The following is an 18,762-nucleotide window of genomic DNA, read 5'->3' on the forward strand; positions in this document are numbered from 1 at the left end:
TTAACTTTTTATACAATCTTTAAATTACCCACATAATCCTAACATCTCTTTCTTCTATTTTTCCCTTTTCACGTGTGGATGATAGACAATTATCATTATTAATGAATGAAAATAAAATAAATCTTAAATCTTTCAAGTGATCTATTCAAATTATATATTATTAAAATGTAAAATAAGTTGCACATATAACTTAAATAAAAATTTATATTCCTCTTATAAATAATTTGTGATAATAAAGAAATATGTGAATGAAAGACAATTATTATTATCTATGGATGAAACTAAAATAAAATCTTAAATCGTTCTTTAATCTATTCAAATTATATATCTTTAAAATCTATAGTAAGTTTATATTCCTTTTATAAATAATTTGTGATGAGAAAAAAATATGTGAATGATGGCAAAATATAATTATTTATGAATGTAAAATATAAATTAATTAACTTTTATTACGTTAACAACTTTTAAGGGTATTTCAGACATTTTGATTTAAAAAGCTGTTTATCAGTACTTATTTGCCAAACACATCAACAATTTTTTTTTACTTCAGCACTTTTATCCAAACGCATAACTACTTATTTTAAAAATAAGTTTCAGCACTTTCAAAAGTACTTTTTTAAAATTGCTTTTATTAAGCTCATCCAAACGGGCCCTAAATATTTTTACTTGTCTTTTTACTTTGAAAATTAGTCACATTAAATTTTGAAAAGGACACCATGACAATTAAAAGAACGGAGAGAGTATTTGGTTGGTTAGTTTTTCATTTCATATTTGGTAACTATATTGGAATTCGACTAAATCTGAATTATACACTATAACATTCATTTTGGGGTAATACTCGGCGTATCTAGAGGGGTTTTGTGGGTGCTCTGAAGTGAAACTGTGAAAAATATGTGTTAATAATGAGATTCAAACCTTGGTACAACAACACTAAAAGACTAAGTACCCATCCTAGAACCATTTGGCCAACTATATGATTTATTAATTGGGTGCTATATGTTAATTTTATACAAATACCTATCGATTTCTACATAGATATATATATTTCGTAACGAAATTAATGGGTGCTCGAGCACCTGGGGACACCATGTGGGTCCGCCCCTGATTACATATAGTAGTATTATATTTTTTTAAAAAAAATACTTTAATATAAATATATGAACCACATTCAAAATGTCAAATATATAATATAAGTAATAATGACGATTGAATACACCTCTCTAAATGAGGATCGATCCAATCCCTTTATTAACTTTGAAAAAACACTAACAATTATTTTCATCGAAATTATTTATCTACTAGAAAATAACTTAGAATGAACTTTTTATAAATTAAATAGAAATAAAGAGATAAATTTTATTTTTATTATAGTTAAGATTTGTTTTTCCTCTTAAATAATTATTTATGTTTCTTTAATTTTAACATTTGGCTGTCATAGTTACCCATCGTTAATATACTGGACATTATCTTTTCCCTATCTTCTTCAATTGACTTTTTTTCTCTCGATACAATAAGTAAATGGAAGAAAAAACAAATGATAAATAAAGTAAGAAAGAAACAATTTTTTTTGATTCTTTAGCTGATTTTTTCTTATTAATAATGGATATTTGATTTTTTTTAAATAATAGTGAAAATGTCAATAGAAAATACGAAAAAAAATAATAGAAAATACGAAAAAAAATGTTATGAATAGTTGTTACATAAAAGTATCATATCTTGTAGATGCTTAATTTTATGTGTATAGATGGTATAGATAATCAACAAGTTATAAGAAAATAAAAATAATTGATGAAACATCTATTAATAATATTGAGTTATCTAATATGTAGAATAAATATAAAAATTGAATGCTTTCACTTTCATGAAGAATGCATTTTTTTTCTTTATTTTTCCAAACAAAAGGTATTATATGTTATTAGGTGTATCAACATAATTTTATAAGGTCTTTCTTACAAAAATAATAATTAAGTTGTCACACTTGGTTAAGATAACGAAGAAAATTGATTTGCAAAAAAATAACTTTTTTGCTTCAATAGCAACATAATGAGAGAGAACCAATATGTATTGGTAAGCAAATAAATTGAGATGAGTTCGATTAATTGATTGACTCATATATGATAATTTGTTTTTTATTTTTAAAAAAAATTGAGTCCAACTCAATTTCAAAATTTAGCTTTATTCTTTTCTATATAAATGAACTAAGATTTTATTTTAATATACAACTAACTCACGTATTTTATTTTGATATACAACTAACTCACATATTATAAATTATGTCTTATTTGTCATAGTATGATCAAACCCGACATCTATATACGATACTTAAATTTAAATACAATAAGCCTCCAAATATAATTCTAGAAGTGAATGTTACACAATTCAAAATTATTAAAATAAACTACAAAAAGTAGATAAGGAAAGAGAAATTAAATTATATTAAGTAATACTTTTAATATTAAATTAAGGAATAATGCACAAGTATCCATTCAATCTATGTTTGAAATCTTAAAAGATACACTTATATCATATTAAGGTCCTATTATCCCCTAAATTTATTTTATAAATAATTTTCTATCCTTTTTTAACATACACGACATTATCTTGTGGTTCCAACTTTTTTCTTCAAATGCTACGTAGACCGAAAAAATATAAAATTGTTTATAAAATAAATTGAAGAGGTAATAGATACTTATATATTTTTACCTTAAATTAATATTTAAACATGATGAATTATATGTGAGCTAGTTCATATTACTAATTTTAAATCTGAATAAAAGTTCAATTTGTCGAGATCTACTAAAGAAAAATTTATCAAATTTTAAAATCATAAAAAAATATCAACCATCTAAAAATTACAAAACTAAATAGAGAAGGAGAAATAAAATCCTAATAAAGAGATGCTGTTGTTTATGCTAACAAATTATTAAAAATGGTTAATCAATATTAAATTGAAATAATGAAAAAAGATTTTTTAGGATGAATTAAAAATAATATGCTCATCTCATAAAGGTAGAGTTAACGATATTCACAGCTTATTTTTTTACAATTTTACTATATATTTATAATTATTTAAATTTACGATTTTACTATATATTTATAACTTATTTGAATTTGAAACAAATTATTTCATTTTTAATATGAGATGAAACTAATTAATTTTAAAACTAAATTATTTTATAATTTTACCTTTAAAAAACATAAAATAAACTCGTTCTAAAAATAAGCCCCAAATTAATTATCAATTTTTTACCAAAAAATCCTTATTATTGCGATGTAATTAAGGAGAAAATAAAAGAAATTAGATTTCTTTTTTTCCAAAAAAAGGAAAAAAATTTAGAAAAAGAAAAACCAAAATTACTTCTTATTAGATATATCTCCTCTTCGCCGCGGATTCTTTTATTCACAGTAGAGAGAGAAAGAGGAGAGAGAAAGAGCCATAACCGAGCCGTCACTGTGTGAACTCTGTGTGTTTTTTCTTCCTTCACAGCAAAAAAAATCAACTGAAATAGATCTGAAAATCGAAAATATTTAGTGGGTTTCTCTTATTTTTTCGATTTTTACAACTTTTTTTCCCGATGACTAGCAGAGGAGGAGGAAAAAACAGTAACAATGGTGGAGGAATTGGAGTACAATCAATTCCACCAGGTTCAAGAAAGATGGTACAAAGTTTAAAGGAAATAGTTAATTGTCCTGAAGCTGAGATCTATGCTATGCTTAAAGAGTGTAATATGGACCCTAACGAAGCTGTTAACAGGCTTCTTACTCAAGGTGAATTTCAAAACTGTAAACTCTTATCTGTTTGGGTTCATTGTTGTGAATTGATTTCTGGGTCTTGAGGATTTTTTGGTATGAAAAATCAAAAATTCAAATTTTCTGGTTTTAGAGTTTAGAGTAGCTTAACGGAACTGTCAATTAGCTTCTTACTTGAGGCAACCCATTTGAATTTGAGCTCTTTTTTGGTTAATTAATGTTTGGGTTTTGGGGATTTTTTTGTGTGGAAAGTACAAATTTTCTGTTTTTAGAGTGTACAAGTAGCTTAATGAAACTGTCAATTAGCTTCTTGCTTGAGGTTTCTTTGAGTTTAAGCTATAAATCCTTGAGACAGACCTCTTTCTTTGTATTGGATTTCTGGGTTTTGAGGATTCTTTGGTTCTTTAGTGTTGTGGTTCTTACTCAAGGTGTCTTTAAGCTATAAACCTTTAACGCTCAACACTTTTTTGACAATTTTTTGTATGTAGTTTCTAATTGTTGAGGATTTTATTGTTCCAGTAGTTTTGTGTGCATGAAAAATATAAATTTTCTGTTTTTAGAGTTTAGAGTACACTAATGAAGCTGTCAATTGGTACTTGAGGTTCGTTTGAGTTTAAGCAATAAAACCTTGAAACTGAGCTCTTTTATTGTATTTGATTTCTGGGTTTTGAGGATTTTTTGGTTCTTTAGTGTTGTTGCTCTTACTCAAGTTGCCTTTTTAAGCTATAAACCTTTAAAGCTCAACACTTTTTTGGTAAAATTTTGTAATTGATTTCTGGGTATTGAGAATTTTATTGTTCTTGTAGTTTTCTGTGCATGAAAAATATAAATTTTCTATTTTTTAGAGTTTAGAGTATACTAATGAAGCTGTCAATTGGCTTCTTACTTAAGGTTTCTTTGAGTTTAAGCTATAAAGCTTGAAACTGAGCTCTTTTATCTTACTTGATTTCTGGGTTTTGAGGATTTTTTGGTTCTTTAGTGCTTAAGTTGCTCGGACTCTTCACTTTTGGTGCCACGCCCTTGTCGACATGAAGTAGGTGTGGGTGTTGGAACCGTACCTGATCTGGTCAACCAGTTTGGGGTACTTAGACCAAATTCAACGGAGAAATTTTGGACAGATTCAATGATTTCTGTGGCAAAAGAAAAACTAAGGTGAAATTGAAAAAAATGAAATACCTTGTACATATAAATTAGGTATTTATAAATTTTTGTCACTCTCTTTCCTTTTATCTCCTTCCAGGATTCTCCTCTTGATCAAGATTTTCTCCTAAAGTTCTCCACCTAATATCTCATAACTTAGGTTTTATAACTCTATTTTTAGTTATTTCAATTATTTTTAGCCGAACCCCCAACCCGTATCCATACATGGACTTGTCACCGAATCTAAAAATTTCGATCACCCATATCTATACGTGGATCCATATCCCGAAATCAAAAAAATTAGATCATAGAGGATCTGACCTCTAGATCCGCACCCATATTGGACACCTGCACCCGAGTTCGTGCAACTTAGCTTTAGTGACGTGGTTCTTACTCAAGGTTCCTTTTTAAGCTATAAGCCTTTAAAGCTCAACACTTTTTGGTACATTTTTGATTGATTTCTGGGTATTGAGAATTTATTGTTCCTTAGTTTTCTGTACATGGAAAATATAACTTTCCATTTTTAGAGTTTAGAGTACACTAATGGAGCTGTCAATTGGCTTCTTACTCTTGAGGTTTCTTGGAGTTTATTTAAGCTAATAAAACCTTGAAACTGAGCTCATTTGCTTAATTGATTTCTGGGTTTTGGGGATTTTTTGGTTCTTTAGTGTTGTGTGCATGCTATTTTTCAGTTTTCAGATTATGTAACCATTGATTTTTTACTTAAGTTGCTTTTAAGCTATAAACCCTTAAAGCTCAACATATTTTTGGTAATTTTTTAATTAATTTCTGGGTATTAGGGATTTTTTTGTTCCTATAGTTTTGTGTGCATGAAAAATATAATTTCTATTTTTAGAGTTTAGAGTACCCTAATGAAGCCGTCTATTGGCTTCTTACTTGAGGTTCCATTGAGATTAAACCATAAACCCTTAAAGCTGAACTCTTTTTTGGAAAATTTTCATAATTAATTGATGGTATTAAGGTTTTTATGGGTTTTTAGTGTTGCATGCATGCTATTTTCAGTTTTCAGATTATACTGTCAATTGGCTTCTTACTCAAAGTCCCTCTGAGCTATAGAACCCTGAAACTGAACTCTTTTTTTTGTTCCTTTTCATAGTTAATTTCTGGGTATTAGATATTTTCATTCCTTGAGCCTAGGGTTCATTGGAAGCACCCTCTCTACCTTCACAAGGCAGGGGGGGTGGGTAAGGCTACATACTCACCACCCTCCCCAGACTCCACTTCTGGGATAACACTGGGTAGGTTGTTGTAGGTATTTTTTTTTCCTGTTGTTTTGGGCCTGCAATTTTTCAGTTTCAGATTACAAAAGTACACTAATGAAGCCGGACATATGCTCTTACTCAATGTCCCTTTGAACTGTGACTCCTTAAAGCTGAATTCTTTTTTTTTTTTTGGCATGATTAATCTTCTGGTACTTCAGTTTTGTGTGCGTGCATTTTTTCAGTTTTCAGATTATATTGCGAAGTAAGCTCTTTTCTTTTCCAGTTACCTCTATGTTGTTCTTGGTAAGAAGATAATAATGATTATGTCAGAAATCTATGAAACGAATACTCAGAGAGAGAGAGAGAGAGAGAGACCTAGCTAGGTATGGGTTGTAAGAGTAAATGGATAAAGGAAAGAAAAGAAAAGAACAGATTATCCCTTTTTATGCTTTGAAATTGCCATCTTTGTTTCTAACAATGGTGGTGTGTGGTCTCTGAGTTTAATGCACTATAAATTTAAGCTTTGTCTAAGCAAGAAGATTAATCTAATGGGTTGTGTATATGTGAAGTTTTTATATTTTAATGCTTTAACTTTTCAATGTTAATTAAGATAGGAACTGAACATTTTGAAAGAGATATAAGATGTTTTGATGGTATAACAACTCCTATTCATGTCCTTAAAACCAAGTGTTTACCAAATCGTTTTGCTGGTCAAACAAGACACATGCAACTAGTTGATGCTTTTGAATGAAATCATTTACTTCATAAAAACATAGGAACTAGATGTAGCTACTTGTGAGTCATTACGACTTTATACTCACCAGTCAGATGGGAAGTGGTGTGTTGATACTATTTGTAAATGCCATACCGATACGTGGAACGTTATTTAGAATTTACCTTGAGATGACATAGGCTGCCTTTGGAAACAAGGTTTAAGCAAGAATCAAGTGTTGGGCTCTGAAATAGCTTCAGTTTGATTCTGCTGCTGATTTGAGCACTATTATATAGCCTAAGCTGCATAAAAATTTGAATTTCTGTTGCGAATTATGTTCTCCCTATGCATTCACTGTTTTATACTGTGATAATTACTTGAAGTGGCATTTTTGTAGTTATCTTGCTAAAACCTAGTTATATTTTGCCAATCTTCCCTGCTTGAAGAAGTTGATATTTTTTTACCACCTTCTAATTTGAAGTTTGTTAATTGACTAGATCCTTTTCATGAGGTGAAGAGCAAGAGAGAAAAGAGAAAAGAGGTTCGTCATAATTACTACAGCATAAATTCCAGAACCAATTTATTTCTAAACTTTTTGAGTATGCTTTCTATATTCTTGATGTTCCAAGTTTATTTTATTTGATTACATCGGTACAATCCCGAGGGCCCTGCATTACACACTCCACTTGATATGTAACTATGTTTCTTGACTTTCTTCAAAGCTTAGCTTGCTTATAACTGAGTCACCGACCTTAAAAAGGTGATTTAACTCAAATTGCTTACTTCTATTCATCTTTGGTTCAGATTAAGGATCCAACTGAATCTAGGTCCTGGATCACTAGTAGCAGTTCGAGCCGTGGCAGTAGGGCTGGTGGGGATCGATATGTTGGGCGTGGTGGATCAGGTATATGCATTTAATGCACAATTTCTGAAAGAGAGATTAGGTTGAGTTGTGTAAGTCATGTTATCTGATACTGGAATGTTTTGATTTCTAACCAACTCTGACAGAGTCTACCAAGCCTGCTCCTGCTTACAGGAAGGAGAGTGGATCACAAACAAACAACTTCTCTTCTACCCCTCTAATTGCAGGAGGCAACACAGATAGGAGACCAACTGCCATCAGGTTAGTACTGTTGTCTTGTTAGAATGTTTTGGTTCTTTCACTAGACAATCAGTTGCTTTCAGATTCTGTCGGTGGTTACAGTGTAATAATCCTTCGGACCCTACTGCATGGTTCATTAAGTTTGTCAATGTCTCTATTCCACTAGAGAGAAGTTCTTATCATACTATAGCTGTAACTGAAAAACCAAATTTCGCGAGCAATAATATCTGTGATTGCCGAATCAAATTACTAAGTTGAATATACTCATCAACAACAAAAAATGCATGCATGTTAAATTATTTGAGATTGCATGTATTCGTATGTGCAAAGCGAGCATGCTATTGGAGATGTTTGTCTTGTTTTTAAATTCTCTTTTATGCTTGAATGGTGTTGCAGTGATGCTGCAGGAAATGACAGTAAAAGATTGGCACCAGCTGCAGTTGATGGTCATTCAGCTGCTTCACAGCCTTCTTCTGGATATCAACCTACTTGGGGCGGGGTGCCAGGCCAAGTATCAATGGCTGATATTGTGAAGATGGGTAGGCCACAGAGTAAAGTGCCTAGTGTACCCAATATATCTGACAGTACTGCTGGTGTCAACCAAAACCATGATCAGGCACCACCTCCTTATGGCGCATCACATGGTAATATGCAGTTTTCTGATGATCAGTCGACGGTTCCTGAGGTACATCAGGAACCAAGGGATAATTCATCTCAGAATCTTTCTGCAAATGATGAATGGCCTTCAATTGAGCAGCCATCAGCTGCTAGCCAACCTGCTGTCTCGGAGCCTCCCACTAATTCTGTGCCCCATCCTGATCCGTCTAACATGTCTTTTGACAGAGTTGATCATCAAACTCAGATGGATGAGTCTCAAGAGGCAGATGAAAGTGCTAATGAAAATCTTGATTGTTCCCTTTCCAGTAGAAAGTTGCAGGAGGATAATGCTGATGGTACTTCTCTGTATGACAATGACCCGTACAGATATCAGCACCAGAATCACACTTTTGACCATCCACAAGGTGAATATGTGTGGAAGTCTTAAATTGGCATGCAATATGCATTTCATTGGATATATTTATCTTTGTTTTAGTTTAACAAAGGTGGTATTGGTTGGCATTTTAGGATTGAGGCTCTGGAATTAATTTGGTGCATCTTTAGTTTCTTTTAACTCAATTCTCTCTGTTGTATCTCCCTCTACCTTATTATTTCATTATGGCATGTTAGGAGTAGATCTTGACTTTTTTGTTTTAAGAATGCAGTTGTGTGACATCCTGGGATCATCACATCTATTTTATGGCTGATTCTCCCTCTATCTGATCTTATCATTAGATTTCAGCCTTTTAATTTGCAGAAATTGAAGATGGATTAAGTAGGAAGCGATGAAATGTTAAATCTTAACTGTGTCAATCTTAGTGTACTAGCATCTGTATCTCATCCTTACTTCGTGTCATTTGGTTCATATGTCTACTTCCAATGGATATTTAGCATATCAGAAACCTAAATGTTTCGGATTACTGTTTCCTTCTAAACTTCTTCAGCTTTTGTTTGTTTCGACACAATGTTCCTGCCAAATTGGCAAATTGCTTTTATGATTATCTTTGTGAGTAGATGTGGCTCCTGTCTCCTCTAAACAAACATTTGCAGTCTCCTGCCTTCCTCCTTCTCTTTAGTGCTTCCTTTTTCCTCTTCATATAAATAAATTCCATCTTCCAACCTACATATCCCAATTCCAGCATTGCTACAACTTTATAGGGTGTTTTGTCATGCGTGGCTGAGCTGCTTAGGATGCATTTCATCCTGCATCTTTTGTCTTTCGTTCTTAATGAAAAAGGCGCCGGATCTGAAGGAATGAATATTTGAAATTGAGAGTAGCTGTGTCTACTTAGATTTATCAAGAAAAGTAGCTATCTCTTGTAAGCTGTTGCAATTAGCACTTCTTAAGTAAATATTTATTCTTGGTTCAACTGTAGTTTTGCTTTTCAAAATCTTAAAGTACTACCCTCTCGTTTATATAAGAATGTTATCTTATCTTGTGGCAGTTGAAGATGTTAATGTCTCAGTTTCATCAGTTGCCGCGAACTTGCAACAACTAAGTGTAAAGGATGCAGCGGGTTTGCCATCTGATGGGGATAGTCCATCTGTTGTGATTCCAGACCATCTTCAAGTTCAAACAGCTGACTGCTCACACCTAAGTTTTGGTAGCTTTGGTGGTGTGTCCTTCTCTGGATCACTGGCCTCTGCCCCCGTGAAAACTAGCTTGGAAGATGCATCCAGAGATGCAGATAGTTCTTCAGTTGGGCACTTGGGCACCAGGTTTACCTTCTTTTTAGTTGATCATTTCCTTTTAGTCTTCTGAGTTACTAAATTAATTATTTGCATATAATATACTGTGGAAGTTGTGTGTTTATGATATGCTAATTGAGAACTCTAGCCAACTCTTTCTGTACGTGGACAATGATGTTAAAAAGTTCTTCAATCATTTATTTTGTCGTGTAGGATTGTCTTCTTTATCGGTTGCTTGTAGATTTTTCTCATTTTATAAATAAATGACATCAATCGAGTATCCTTGCATCAATCCTGTCTTGTTTTACTTATTGGGTTTTCAAGAATTGTTCCATATTTTAGTCAACCAAATAGTAATATTAGCTTGCAGCTCTTTTCCATTTATGAAATCTTTGTTTGATGCACTTAAATGATTTTATGATGTAGTATACAATGCTCTCTTTGTCATTATGTAAAGCTTGTATGCCAATAAATTTTTTTGAAGGAGAGGTCTTGTATGCAAAGCAACAGGGGGAAATGCTAGTCTTTAATTGTAAACTTACATATTTTACAGGGCCACTGAATACTATGGTGATGGTACTCTCAGAAATGAGGCTGATAGTAATTTATTCCACAGAAATAATGCAAATGCTGGAAATTATGAACTGCCAGCAGCTTCACAACCAGAATCTCTGAAAGCAGAAGCTAGTGATGGGCATTATTCATATCCGTCCTCTGCTGCTGGCTATTCATACGAAAGTGCTCAACAATTGAATGCAGCGTTTAGTCAGCCACAGACGAGTTCTCATATGCAAAATCTTGCTTCTTTCTCAAATGAGACAGTAAGAATTTTTTCTGCCTTTTGTTCAGGATATCAAATGGTTTCATGTACTATCCTTGGGATGCACTTTCTGTTAGTTTTGACCAAATGTTAGAACTTCGATAAAATTATGTTTTCCCAAGTTTGAAGATGACTTCAGTGCAAGTGTATGCTATGCATGAGACAAGGAAATGCTGCAGCAGGAGTTGCAGTGCTGGTAATTGCTATTCTGTTCTGGGTTGTTTGGGATGGGGGATGGGCTGGCAAAGTTATCCCATGGGATAGTTATCCCACCATATATATGGGATAATTTATCCCATCATTATAGTAGCAATGGTGGGATAAATACTCCCGGGACTAACCAATATCCCTAACCAAACACAATATAAAATAATCCTGCATTTTGTCCCGGGATTATTATTCCTTTTCTCTCATACCAAATGACCCCTTAATTTTGAGTTATATGAGTGATGTCGAGACACGGGATGGCTGCAGTGCGAGTTGCAGACTTCGTAATTGCTATTTTGTATATTTGAGTGATGAGTGGCATTTAATATGGAGCTTAGTTGGCTTTATATTCTGCCACTATCTGATTGTGTAGGCTTTCTTTTCGATTGGAGGGATGGATATACAAGGAAAGGTTTGGCATGACTTATTCTGGTTAGGTGTTCAATTGTGCTTGAGAGCTCTGTTATATATTCCACATTAGAAGAAAAAACAGAACTTTTTTAAGTCATAGGCAATACTTCTCTTTTACCCGGCTTACTTCTTTTGAACTTTAGCTTTGTAATTAAATAATATTCAAGAACTTTAGCTTTTGAGGAAAAGAGTCCTTTAGTCCTTGCAAGTCTTCTTTACTGCGTAGGCGCTCTCATTTCTTTGGTTCCTTTACTAATGGGTAACAGCTTGTCATAACAGTGGTTGATACTGTTTAATCTGTATTTGAAGTGCTCAACACAATATGCTGGTTGCAAGCTTGTAACTAATAAGATATGCGTGTAATATAGTTTAGCCACTCGACATGGCATGTTTTGCTATTTTCACAAATTGGCTAGTCTTTTAATAATAAAAAGAACTTTCGAATAGGTTGTGAAACAAATAAGAGGTTCCTTATGTTGGTGTGTAGGCTACTTGAAATAGCTTATGGAAATTTTCCTAATTACTGGATTCCTTATAATAACATGGTATTTTTTCATATATTGGAAACATATCTAGTTTTCCATTTTAAAAAACTATGTTACAGCCTAGAAACATTCTAAACATATAATAGTGTTAATTCACTTGACCCTCATTTATTATGAGTCCAGCGTAGCTAAACTATTTGCGAACTTTGTATAGAAAAGTAAGTGCCTGCTTGGTGCTCTATGTTGAATAATATTTCATCCAATAATAAACTTCTAATTAGCTAAACATATGTAATGCCCAAAAGCAAAGAAGCATGACAAAAGAAGGGCAGCCCGGTGTACAAAACATCACACGTTGGAAGGGACGCTTCTCAATGCGTGTGATGTAGACAACCTACCCTAATGCAAGCATTAGTGGTTGCTTCCACTTCTCAAACCCGTGTGACCTATAGGTCACATGGAGACAACTTCAATAAAGAAGCATGTCACTTGTCAATTTTTTTTATTAAAAAACTACAGTAGCATGCCAACATGATCCGAGTTACCATTATTTGCTAGAGCATAATATCCATGTTTTACCTAATTTGCTCTCTTGCTATTTTTTGTTCGAGTAGGTCTACACAAATTCTTTGCAGAGTGACATGTTGACTGCTAACGTGCATCCTGGTCGAGAGTCTGAGCTTTCATATTCTCCTTTTTCTACAACACAAGCAATGCCCACAAAATATGGCAACTCAATTTCATCAATCAGTGGTTCAGCTATGCCTGAGGTAATGTTTCTGCTGGAATCTAATCAAATATTGCAGATATCTTTCTATCCTACCCTCAGCTGTAGTGTTGGTACCTTTACCCGCAGACATATTGACCTTAACTAGGACTGTTTTATAATGAATTGAGGGAAAAATTGACCATTTTTTTAGTAAAAATATACAAGTGATTATGCTTGATTTCCAGGCAGGTAAGATGAGTTTGAACAGTAAGGGTCTAGCGAAAAGCTGGTTGTATTGTTTTTCTCCTGATGAAGTAAATTGTTCATGAACGAGAAGATGACTACTGTTTAACATTAGTAAAGTTATGAGTCTTGAGGCTTTGAGCCCCCATCCCCCCCCCCCCCCCCCCCCCCCAACCGTATTTTTTCAATTAACTAGAATGTATCAACAAAAGGACGGAATATTTATGAAGTTATAAAATTAACATAATAAAATAAATGAAGTAATGAAATGAATTATTGGGATTTATTATCTCTTGAAGTCCCAATATACATTCTGTATTTTGAAATTCCCCTCTAATGCATGTCAATATCCATTCTTGAACAAATTCGTATCCGCACAAACACCCTCTTTCCAACTCTCCCTGAAAGAGTTATTGGTCATGGCTTTTCTTAGAGTATTTTGAATGCTAAATTCGGGGCAATCAAGTATAACTGGTGGAGGAGAGAGGTGCAGTGTTATATAGTAAAACGAGGTTGGATTTGGTTTTTAACATTTTCGCAAGTATTAAGTCAGGTTCTCAGAAGTACACTTTTGTTTTCTGAAGGAAGCTTTTCGTTTGGATTGTTCTGATCGTCCCAAAAAAATAAAGTTATAGGTTTAAGCATTTAAAAGGTTCAGTATTTTCTACAAATATTGATCATAGTTCAGATACATCTTAAATGTGGTTCCTCTAAGTGATGTGTTGCTTTAGTTTGATCGGTGATTCATATTCTGGCCAGTGTGTTGTCTATCACAACTCTGTATAATATGAATTGGTGACTTGAGACAGGGAAAGCATTATACATCCTATTTTTCCCCTTTCAAAGTTGGTGCGATATTTTTCTCCCTTCTCTTGTTTTTGTGGTGTGTAATGGTTGACTGTGTCCTCTTCTATCTTTTGTGTAATGCACTCAAGTGCTCATATCTGTATCTCCCCCTTTTCCAACTGTTTGGAATGCCTTGTTTAAGCTGAGGGTCTATCGGAAACAACCTCTCTATCTCTACTAGTTGTACAAGATAGGGGTAAGGTCTGCGTACCCTCTATCCTTCCCAGACCCCACTTGTGGGATTGCATTGGGTATGTTGTCGTTGTAATAATTGACAGTGTTAGTGTTTCCTGCAGGCTATGAAGACAGTTGGCTTTTCATCAGCACAGCCTACTCAGCAGATGCTTTCTGGAAATAGTGTCGCCACAGGACCTGGCGTACCACAACACCTAACTGTACACCAATATTCTCAACAAGCTGTTCCTATTGCCCCATATGGCAACATGATTAGTTATCCCTTTGTGCCTCAGAACTATTCATATATTCCATCTGCATTCCAACAAGCATATCCTGGTAATAGCAGTTACCATCAGTCGCTTGCAGCAATGCTCCCCCAATATAAGAATACCGTTTCTGCCAGCAGCTTGCCTCAATCTGCCACTATTCCTTCTGGATATGGTGCTTTTGGAAATACAACAAGTATCCCCGGGAACTTCCCAATCAACCCCCCCGCTGCTCCATCTGGTACTAACTTAAGTTACGATGATGTATTAAGTGCTCAGTTCAAGGATACCAATCATTTGATGTCTCTTCAGCAGGTATCCTTTTCTTTTTGTGAGCACACATATTCCTACTGAACTCTCTCTCCAAGAAATTGCTTGTCATGACTCATCATAATGTGAAATGACCGTTTGAATAGCTACTGTCAGGGCGTCAGGGGTAGCAAAATCAGCCCAAGTGAACATGATCCCCTCAACCCGTTCTCCATTTATTAGTTCAGTCCATTTTAGTCCCACCCGTTTCAGCCAATCTACGAATTGAAATTGACCGATAGAAACTGTCATAATATTTTCAAAAATACATTTTTTTGTTGGTTATGTTATATAAAACCATTCACTTTTAATTCCATTTCAGCGTAAGTGATTTTTGGGCAGGTCATGATCCACTTTTTAGTCTATTCCCCCCATTTGACGCCTCTAGATTCTGTGTTTGTTTGGTCAATTGCATTTGTCAATGTCCACCTTGGTGGTTGGCGCAGCATGTCTGAAATGCTCTGTAATTTCAATTTGTCATTGACTTTATCTGGCATGTCCTTTGCTTTATTTGACACTCCTGTTTCCGTCCTCTTTCAGAATGAGAACTCAGCTTTGTGGCTTCATGGACATGGTTCAAGAACAATGCCAACTGTTCCCGCCAACACGTATTATGGCTTTCAGGGACAGAATCAGCAAACGGGCGGATTTAGGCAAGGCCAACAGCCATCACAGAGCTATGGATCTTTGGGGGGCTACCCACATTTCTACAATTCTCAGGCTGGTATCTCGTTGGACCAACAACAGCAAGAAAACCTTCGAGATGGATCGTTGTCTGGTTCACAAGGCCAGCCAAAGCAGTCTCAACAACAGTTATGGCAAAACGGCTACTAAATCTTACTGCCTCCCATGTTTTTCTGTTCTTTCTTTTTTTGGGGTCTTGTAATGAGTGTGAAAGTGGCCTTTCCAGCTCTCTCTGTTGAAATAACCCTCGTTCACGATCCCTGAAGAAACTTGACTGGGTGCTGCCCTGTGCCATGACTCTGTACTTTACGTGTTTATCTCAGATTTAAATGTAACGTAGGTAATGTCTGAGCTAACACAGTGCTCTAGTCGTCTCGTCTGTGTTTTCTTCTAGCTCTTGTTTAACACGGTTAACCCCCCTTTTCGTCGTTTTTAATCTATAGTTGCTAGTGTTTTGTTTCCCAATAGTAATCTATTGCATTATAATCCCACTTTTCTACTTTCATGTCTAGTCTCCATAACATAAATGTTTTGAAATATTGGTTAGTTCAATGTGGTTATACTAATTTTGTGCATATACTACTTACCAAATTTGTTAATAACAGTAACGTCTTTCACTTCTTCGCTACAGGTTTATCTGAACTGATTACAAAGTAGATATATCTTTAAAATTTATATGGACCATGAGTATTAGTGTTAAAGAACTTACTGATCGAATCGATCATTTTAAATTTTGAATTCGTCTCGTTAGAAGTTATAAGTTTTTTAAGGGAAAAACAACTTGATATACCTGTCATCATAGGTTGAATTCTACTTATGATGCGTTCTTATATCGATGTATATAACTTTTAAGATGAAAAATTGTAAATATGATATTAAAAATTGCTTGTGCAAGATGAAAAGATTCATTAATTAATCCAAACCAATTTACAATAATCTTGTACTGAACCCATAACCCAGAATGCTTTAAAAAACTGACCCCTTCTACAGATTCATCTCTCACAAAGCTAAAAACTCATAATCTCACACTAATTGGAGAACAGTTTGTTGCACTCACTTTCCGGGAACAAAGTTTGTGGCAAAAGCCCAGGCGTTGTTGTTAACTGGGTCAGCAATGTGGTCGGCAAGGTTCTCCAACGGACCCTTTCCGGTGACAATAGCTTGAACAAAGAATCCAAACATGGAGAACATAGCAAGTCTACCATTCTTGATCTCCTTCACCTTGAGCTCAGCAAAAGCCTCTGGGTCTTCAGCAAGGCCCAATGGGTCAAAGCTACCACCAGGGTAAAGTGGATCAACAACCTCACCAAGAGGCCCACCAGCAATACGGTAACCCTCAACGGCTCCCATCAACACAACTTGGCAAGCCCAAATAGCCAAAATGCTTTGTGCATGAACCAAACTAGGGTTTCCCAAGTAGTCAAGTCCGCCCTCGCTGAAAATTTGAGATCCAGCTTTGAACCATACAGCTTCACCAAACTTAACACCGTTACGTGCCAAAAGCTCGGGGAAAACACATCCAAGAGCACCAAGCATGGCCCATCTGCAATGAATAACCTCCAACTCACGATTCTTAGCGAATGTTTCAGGGTCAGCTGAAAGCCCAGCAGTGTCCCATCCGTAATCACCAGGGAACTCACCAGTCAAATAGCTTGGGGCTTCCCCGGAGAATGGTCCCAAGTACTTAACACGGTCAGGACCATACCATGGGCTACCAGAGGAAGCTGGCTTGGGCTTGGCAGCAGTCTTCCTCATTGTAATTCTCCCATTTCCACTGATTTCAGAAGAAGATGGTGCGAGTTTCACCGTCTTTCCGGCGAAGGTAGAGGAGGAAAGAGCCATTGTAGAAGCAGCCATGGTTTAATTTTAATAAATAAAAAGAAATGAATTGTGTTTTGATGGTTGTTGTTATGTTTCAATTTTGTGATTAATAACACTATTTATAAGAGGGAATATGGTTGGTTCTTATCTTATCATATCTCTATCTACAATTTCATTGGTTTTCAAGATTTTATTAGGCACTTGGCATTTTATAACCCATCAATATTTTCAAGATATTTTTACTAATGGGGTCCAACAAATATGTGGCTATGAATATTGCAAACTTGTCCTCTATGCTGTCAAGTAAGATTCTTTAGTCTAGATATTTTTCATCCAAAAGTATTTCTCTAAGAACTGAACAACTAATGCAAGAAAAGTAAAACTTATAAATTTTCCAAAGCTAACCAGATGAAAAGGGGTTGAATATGGTGTGGTTAAAGTAATTAAAAGTAACTTTTTCGTGATATATAAATTGTTGAACTCTAGAAAATGTGAAGTTATAAATTTAAAAATCGGTACCAGTTTATGTGTTACATTCTAGTATTGCATTTTCTTTTCTTTGTATAATTTTGTCTCGGGTCGGAGAGGGTTTATTCAAGCTCTATCTTTGTTGATTTTTTTATGGACATATTACATATATTTAAATATGACTTGAACTTCTCTATGAGGTTTTCATGAAAATGAAGGATGCAAAATATTAACCAATCTTTTTTAATTTAATTCATTAAGAACCTTACTAATTTGAAATGAGATATAATAATCAAGAAATTTCCTTTAGTTAAATGCAGCTTCATGAAGAACCTATACATATGTATTATAAATTGAAATATCATTGTCAATTTGCCACTCATACAAATTAGTGGTCCTATTTTACACACAAGTGTCTGAACTATTGCATGGCCATGAGTTATTTTTATGTTTTTGGTCAAGTGGATATTATATTATGTTTTTGTAGCATGTAAACTTAAACTACAAATTCCATATTATTCTAAAAATGTTTACTTGTAAATATCTTTAAATGACCTTATTGTATAAAAAATTCTTTATAATAGTAACAATATATACAACTTAATTTCTTAAAATGATTTGATTATTAACAATATAAGAGTACACTTAGAATAGAGGTTTTTAATATGCATAAAATGATAAAATTTTCTAACTGTTCAGTGTTCGATATTCTAAGAAAAATAATAATGAAACAACTATTAAACAGCTATCATATAATATGTACAAAAGTGTATATTTTATACCAAATATACATATATTACAATTATACTATGCATAACATATACTCTATACGTAGATGTATATTTCATTCATGTTGCTAAATTAGCAGAATAGTACATATCCATAATGTTTCGCACAATATTCTTGTATAAACAACAATATACTCCGTGAAATTTCACTATTCTATCCGCTTAGTATATGGCTTTATAGTATACTAAAGTTTCCTCTTAATTTAACTCCATGAAAGAAAACAATTACAAACGTTTAGTTTTCTTATTATTCTCATGTTTTTCAAATTGACTATTAGAGTATTGATCGTCCTAACATTTATGATACTCACAAGC

At 34.0% G+C, this 18,762-nt stretch overlaps 2 protein-coding genes across 3 annotated transcripts; one reads left to right on the forward strand and one right to left on the reverse strand.

Moving 5' to 3' along the window:
- The first annotated feature begins 3,326 nt into the window (after positions 1-3,326).
- LOC101266097 (flocculation protein FLO11-like) lies at positions 3,327-15,835 on the forward strand. 2 transcript variants are annotated; one of them, XM_004234004.5, is made up of 10 exons: positions 3,327-3,768; positions 7,323-7,366; positions 7,630-7,729; positions 7,834-7,948; positions 8,324-8,949; positions 9,970-10,243; positions 10,767-11,034; positions 12,751-12,906; positions 14,231-14,692; positions 15,227-15,835. In XM_004234004.5, exons 1-10 carry the CDS (start codon positions 3,576-3,578, stop codon positions 15,518-15,520), a joined length of 2,532 nt encoding a protein of 843 aa, XP_004234052.2. In that variant the 5' UTR covers positions 3,327-3,575; the 3' UTR covers positions 15,521-15,835. The 2 variants fall into 2 exon arrangements, with proteins under 2 accessions (XP_004234052.2, XP_010317412.2); XM_010319110.4 differs by having other exon boundaries at positions 3,333-3,768; positions 10,830-11,034.
- Positions 15,836-16,241: 406 nt separating this feature from the next.
- On the reverse strand, positions 16,242-17,282 carry LOC101267774 (chlorophyll a-b binding protein 1-like). The gene is given in 1 exon segment (NM_001375923.1): positions 16,242-17,282. A coding segment is annotated over 1 exon segment (804 nt). The 5' UTR covers positions 17,228-17,282; the 3' UTR covers positions 16,242-16,423.
- Positions 17,283-18,762: the final 1,480 nt, after the last annotated feature.

This window comes from Solanum lycopersicum, chromosome 3 (genome assembly GCF_036512215.1).
Source record: "Solanum lycopersicum chromosome 3, SLM_r2.1".
Lineage (NCBI taxonomy): Eukaryota > Viridiplantae > Streptophyta > Magnoliopsida > Solanales > Solanaceae > Solanum > Solanum lycopersicum.

What these genes read in the sequence shown, in the direction of transcription:
- LOC101266097 (XM_004234004.5), top strand. Translation starts at nt 3,576, where the DNA reads ATGACTAGCAGAGGAGGAGGAAAAAACAGTAACAATGGTGGAGGAATT. An exon ending in AGAGAGAAAAGAGAAAAGAG is followed by an intron (nt 7,367 to 7,629) that starts GTTCGTCATAAT and finishes TCTTTGGTTCAG; the next exon opens with ATTAAGGATCCAACTGAATC. An exon ending in CACTTTTGACCATCCACAAG is followed by an intron (nt 8,950 to 9,969) that starts GTGAATATGTGT and finishes ATCTTGTGGCAG; the next exon opens with TTGAAGATGTTAATGTCTCA.